Genomic DNA, 6,687 nt, shown 5'->3' on the forward strand with positions numbered 1-6,687 from the left:
TGCTTGGTTTTATAAAACTTGAATGAAATAGTGGAACATTGTTATTGCGAAACAACGTCCACTTTCATTCGGTTTAACATTTCACCATTTACCCTACACCCGAGCTAATGGAATTAGCTACTCATTATGGAAAGTAAATGACATAAAGTAAATACACGAATGTAAATAACTGAAAGTAAAGACGGAAAGTAAATGACGATAAAAGTAAATAAATAAATAACTGAAGATGAAGAACAATTTTTAAATAAGAACTTAATAACCTGCATAAATATAAAACTAATAAAGGTTTAAAGTGTTTGAAGATGGAAAGCACAAGATGAGAAAATGTTCGGGGGATGGTCTAAAGAGGCATCCAAGGCTCCTATACACACAATAAATACTAAAGGCAAAGGAAAGGACAAGGGGATGATCTAAAGAGGCATCCAAGGCTCCTATACACACAATAAATACTAAAGACAAAAGCAAAGGAAATGACAAGGTACACATGAAAAAACTTGAAAGGAGGCATCATCTTCATCACAAAAAGTCATCCACAAAGTCTTCTCATATCCTTTTAAACCAACTATTAGAGAGCAAAAATCGACAGTTCCTTTAGCTAAGACTTCCTTCTTGACAATGACTGAACTATTAAGCACCTCTCCAAAAAGCCGAACCGGATCAGGTCAATGCTACTGGAATGCTGCAGCATCATAGTGCAGTATTTGTGAGTCAAAAATGTCATCTACCCCCAAGTTGTTGTAAAAACAAATCCATCACCGCATTTAGCTCCAAACATAATAAATGAAAAATAAGGAAGTAAAAATGACTCAAGGTTGGGATAAACTAGGAAAATCTACCTATTAAACAAAGAAAATTGGTACTTTAAGCATGTAATAAACCATGCTTATCACTTAGTAAAACAAATAATGACTTATTTGGTTAGCTGGTAAAAGGGTGTGGTTTGCATTCAACCCTCATTTTTCCTTTCTTGCCCTTATGATTCACATTGCCTCCCTTCTCCTTCCTCAGGCGTGCCTCCTTGAAGAAGATGATGGGTTTGTACCTCCTTGCTCCTCCTTTCCATCTCTCGATCTCTCTATCCCTCTATCCCTCGTCCTCCATCTCTCGACTTGAATCTGAAGCTGCTGGTGACGAGTTCTCTTCTCGTGTTGCTGAAACGAGCTTTCTCTCTATCTCTCAGATTTCAAACTGGGTTTTGCTCCAAACTCTCTGTCGATCCATTTCTTTCTATTCGGAAGAACGAGGATTTAGGGTTTAAGAATGAGGAAGAAGTTGAGAAAAATAAGTTGGAGCCGGTGCAACATCCACAAGCGGTGGATGATGGCGATGTTGGAGGTGGTGATGAGAGCAAGTCTGAGAGCAACAACGGTGTTTCAAGTCTTTGGTGATTCATTTGAAGACGTTCTTCAAATTTCTCAACAAAATCGTGTTTTCCAACTTTGACGACGTTCTTCAATAACCATAACTGATTCGTCTTCTTCCTAAACAGATTTCGCACGGGTTTGTTTCAAATATGACCGCTTAAAGAGAAACTACAGAGCTAGAACCAGACTCATGAATAATGGGGTTTTTTTCTAATCTTTTCAGACTCAGAAACAGTGGACTTGAGGTGTTTGATAAAATGATACGAAGAAAAAAAACTGGGGGTAAAATGGTCATTTTTCTAACATTTTTATCAAACTATTGTTTTATTTAGACAAAAATAAAGACTGAGGTAAAATGGTCATTTTATGACATTCAGACTGTTATTTAGCATAACAATCGAATAACAACTTATCTCTTAATATACAGATAACTATATCAATACATGTCTTAACAGAAAACGAATCTAATAGCCCCATGTTGTTTAATAAGTCTAACCAAACAAGTATAACCAAACATGAGTAGATAAGCAGGGGGGGTTAAACTACAACAAATCCAGTTAGAATTTAGAAACTTGAAATCATGCCCACCGGAGACTGATTCACCCCTCCCGCCTGTTGGTACCATTACCATACACAATTTCGAATTCCTATTGCATCTTCCCTAGGGTTTCTGTTTGAGCACGAAAATGCAGAGATGACTCAAGCGCAGCGATTCAATCTTGTTGATCCGTTTCAAGGACAGTCAATTATCTCTCTACACCCTCGAACTTTTGGTGATTCCAAAGATGCGCTGAAATCCAAAGACCTGGAAGCTATTCACCAGCACATGAATTCAATGGTTAAGTTTTCGCTTATCTTCAAGCTCTTATTACGATTCATCTTTAATCAGTTATAAACTGTGCAAATTTTTGTGTATGGCGATTTTTAGGTTTATGAGGCATTAGATTATTACGGAGTTGAGTTCATAATTAGTTAATTACACTCTATCAGTGAGCAAATAGTTTGAGGAATTCGATTATTTGGTGTGAAACGAAGACATTTAACTTCCAATTGACGAAAATAATTTAATTGTAGAGAAAGTAAACAAATCACACCTCTGCTTTACTCTTTTTGAGCATTCATAACGTGGAATTTTAGTGGGATAGATGATGTAAAACAATTCGATACATGCTGATATAAGAAGATCAAAACATTTATTGTGTCACTTAAGTTCTATAGGAATTCGTTGGCTGTTTATATACAGGTTAAAGAGCTTAGTGGTTTGGGCAGCTTATTCGCTCAGCCATATAGGAGTTTTTCTTTACGGCTTAAGCCAAAACGGCTATATGGACTAAGCCAGGACCCATCACTTGTCCCCATTAAGTCACCTCAAACAAATCAATACCAGAAATGCCCCAGGAATTGATCCAATCCTCTCTCTTTGCCTCCCTCAGACCCATCAGTCTCCCGTCCCTCAGACTGACAAATTTATCAGCATTAAAGGGCTTAATGGAAAAGTAAACAGCCCCTTAACCAATGCTGACTTGTCGGAGGGATTTTGAAACAAAACTGTAAATTTATTATGCTCTTATTTTAATATAGAGGAGTATTAATTATTACAATAGAGGTAATTAGGTAAAAATTTGAATTGCTGTGTAGAGCATACATTATGTCAAGTGTATTACTAAGTGATCTAAATTAGTTATTGTGTCTTCACTGCTTAAGGCATTGCAATTCTCTGATAAGCATTTTGAGAAAGCAAGGTCAATTGTGGATGGTGGCTCAGAATTCATTAACACCAATGAAAGTGAAGCTGATACAATCGACAAGGAAAACCCTCAGGCGAACCGACCAGCTTTGGCCCGGAAACGTGCTAAGTTCTCTTTGAAGCTGGATACAAGGTAAAGGTTATACATTCTCGTGCTCTCAATTAAATATTTTGTCTGGAAACTTGGGGTTAGCTTAACATGCAACACTGTTGACAGCCAGCCTTCTACAGTCCTGGAACCAAGTTTTCAAATTGATCAGCTGCAGGATCCAGAAGAAATTTTTGCAGCCTTTGAGAAGTTTGAAAGTACATTATTCTTCTCTAATCTTTGTGATTTAATGTTCATAGTCGAAAAATAGGCTTGCATAAATTTATTCATAGAGAATGGTGCCTTTAAATAGGCACTTAACAAAGAAGAAAATGTTGGGTATTACATACCGAATGTTCAAGAGTATATACAGAGAATTCTAGGTAACTAAGGCAGCATATAATCATTCTAAATATAGAAACTATATCAAATGTACATCTTGGTTTCCTATTCTAGAGGGATACTAAATAATATACAAATTCATATTTTCTACATTCATGATGTTAGTTAAAGTCACACAACTAATTTATACCATGTTAAAATTGATTTCCAGATGCCAGAAAAGAAATGAAGAGGCAGAGAGGCGGCGAAGACCTGAATGAAGCCAAAGTTTCTACTACTGCTAGGCATCGTCGACCTGAAATACCACGGTATTATCGATATGTTAAGTTTAGCTTTTCCTGCTGAATTGCAACATTTTAGAAGTTTTGCCATATGAATTAGTAATTTTTCATGGTGTAACCTTAAATTCATTCTCCAGGAGAAAAACTAGTTATAAGCATCATGAGTACTCCAGCCAGTCTAAAAATAACACATCCTTTGCTCAAGAGTCATTGCAAGACAATATTGGAAGTCCACCTGCTCTCTCTTTGCAACAAGAACCTGGCACCCCCAATTGGGAATCCAAGGAAGACGAAGTATCTGGTGAGTTGATGCTTTTGAAATTTAAAAATTAGGCACATCATAAAGTACCTTTGCGATCACTGATGTACCTGACATAGTTGGAGAAGTAAAAAAGGCACTTGATCAAAAATTACTCCAAACAATTAATAACCAATGGTTCCATTAGTATGCTCACTTTTGATCTGGTATTTCTTCCGCATATAAGTTTTAAGTTGATGGCCTCCTATTTTGTTTATATACACAGTAACTTACAAGATATATTTCTTTTTTCTTTTATGTGAACAGGATCAATAACTAAGAAGGAGGATAGACTCAACAAGCTAGTTGATGAATTAATGTCCAGTAATATCGACGGATTATATGGAAATGAGGCTTTGTCCTTTTTGAAAGATCATTTGAAGATCAAACCTGTTTATATAAGCGACTTACGACTTCCTGATATTCATGATATCCATAGACTTGATTTCATTTCTCCACCCAATAACTTAACAAAAGGCCAGAGCATGTTGTCTGGTACACACGCTTTACCAGATGCTTTAAAAGGGCAAACACTTGGGAAACAGAAAAAGTTATCTGACAACCCCTTTCATTCTCTAGATTCACCCACGCCACCTAGGAGTCCATTTTTGGCAATTTCAACATTTGGAAAACGTATGTTGAAATCAATCGAATCAAATGATCCATTCTCTGCCCATGATATTGATTCGATTCCCACCACTGCTTCTACTGAAATCATTGGCGGACACTCAACTCATGTCAGCAAGGATAAGGAATTCCCAGTTTCAGGCACACTGGACTCATTAGCAAAAAACAAAGTTAGAGAAACTGCCATTGATGTAACACATAAGGTTTCAGCTGGAGCTTCGATTAATTCTCCCGAGTCTGATAAGCTTCTCAATGATAACATGAATGGATGCTCTTTTACCAGTCTATCAGAGTCTCTGATTGGCATGGAGGACCGTGATCAGTCCCATAATATGGAAGAAAGGGATGTGAATGACAATGAAGTCGGTCCTTATGTAGCAACTGATATTCAAACAGATGAAGGCATAAAGGGAAATGTAAATGCTCATGTCATATTCATTATCTTTTCATATCTTCGAACTCATGAATTGAATACCGTGGACTGTGACTATATGCAGGCTGAAGATGCGGTGCAAAAAGCGGCATCTGTTACACTACTCCATTTAAATTTTGAGGAGATTACTGATAATGTTTACCTCCAATGCTTACAAGACAGAGAGGAGAATGTAAATTCTGTTTACCTGCTTTTCAATAAGCTTTTTGAGGATTGATAGAATACTGCTACTAAATGGCCCATCTGTTGACATAACAGGTTGGAGATATGACAGAGAAGGCAGGATCATCCGCTTTACCAGAAGTAAATGTTGAAGTTTCTAGGATAGAGGACTTAGGAGGCCATCGGAGTCCGTCAGGTTTATGTTCTGACCTTTCTCTTGCTGATTGTATGCTTTCTATATTGCTGAACTAATCACTGTATACACGTTAAGGGGCCGTTTGCCAAATGCTTATCCGGTAAGAGCTTAGCAGCTCACTTACTTTACTGGGTGAGCATGACAAGGACCGAGAATCTTATCCGATAGAGAAGACTCTTAGCTCAAGCACATGCAGCCAACCATCTGGGTGAAACAAACAATATTCTTAGAAATACATGCAGCCAAGCATCTGGGATTGAGCTACAAAACTAGAAGTTCAAGCTTGTGTTTATTTTTTATTACGTTTTTTTCAGAGAGGAGTACCTGGAATTTTTAATATTATTAAAAATATATGCGTTTTTTTCTTTATTGCTTGTGATATAACAATCTCAATTTGAATAGTTTCACTCTATTGGCTGATGACTACATCTTTAACTACTTTTGTCAGCTCAAACAGGCGCTAATTCTATCGAAGGCCTTGGTGCAAGCGGACCTACTCAAGATCCTGATATTGTTCCTGAACAACAAAACGAGGTTTTCTCAGTTTTTCTTATTTTTAGTTCTTTTATCAAGAAGTATTACTAGCTGTAACGTAATAGTGCGTAACATTAACTCGTATCCTTCTTGACACAATATTTGCGTCCTTTGGGTAAATGGCGTATGGTGAGTTTTTAATTAGGAGAACGACCTTCTAACTTTTTTTAGCTCAATGACCTTCATCTGGCCTTCCCCTGGTTAAAAACAGACCTCTCGTGGTTAAAGATAGCTTGCTTCCTTAGGGTGCATTTGGTACACTGATCATACAAGAACAAAACAAGGATCACTATTTCAAGTTTGGTAGGACTTTTGTGTGGAATAGACAGGAACAAAGTGGGACAAAGTGGAACAAGCGTGTTCCATCCCCACCCCATGGAACATGGTGTAACAGACCTATATTTTACCAACATAACCTCAAAATAAAACCTAATCCTCTTCTAAAACATCAAATATGCATCTCCCTTTACATTTTGTTCATTCTTTTAAATTTTATTTATTGTTTTTATACTCTTTAAACTTTCATTTTACTATCAAAATATATTTTTATACCGTTTCTATAATTGTAATAATTTATGTAATATATTAAATATTAATAATAATTAAAAATAATAT

At 36.6% G+C, this 6,687-nt stretch overlaps 1 protein-coding gene across 2 annotated transcripts in view; it reads left to right on the forward strand.

Moving 5' to 3' along the window:
- The first annotated feature begins 1,968 nt into the window (after nt 1–1,968).
- LOC112510755 (centromere protein C-like) overlaps nt 1,969–6,687 on the forward strand; it is a 6,427-nt gene continuing 1,708 nt past the window's right edge. Inside the window, exons 1-9 of one of the 2 annotated variants that reach the window (XM_025116080.1) lie at nt 1,969–2,202; nt 3,069–3,244; nt 3,329–3,417; nt 3,753–3,849; nt 3,960–4,123; nt 4,388–5,163; nt 5,245–5,352; nt 5,439–5,538; nt 5,987–6,072. In XM_025116080.1, the coding sequence (XP_024971848.1) occupies nt 2,059–2,202; nt 3,069–3,244; nt 3,329–3,417; nt 3,753–3,849; nt 3,960–4,123; nt 4,388–5,163; nt 5,245–5,352; nt 5,439–5,538; nt 5,987–6,072 (1,740 nt within the window). In that variant the 5' untranslated portion in view covers nt 1,969–2,058. The remainder of the gene's footprint in view (nt 2,203–3,068; nt 3,245–3,328; nt 3,418–3,752; nt 3,850–3,959; nt 4,124–4,387; nt 5,164–5,244; nt 5,353–5,438; nt 5,539–5,986; nt 6,073–6,687) is intronic. The other variant, XM_025116081.1, reaches the window with a different exon arrangement.

This window comes from Cynara cardunculus (assembly GCF_001531365.2).
Source record: "Cynara cardunculus var. scolymus isolate 2C chromosome LG 4, CcrdV1, whole genome shotgun sequence".
NCBI lineage: Eukaryota > Viridiplantae > Streptophyta > Magnoliopsida > Asterales > Asteraceae > Cynara > Cynara cardunculus.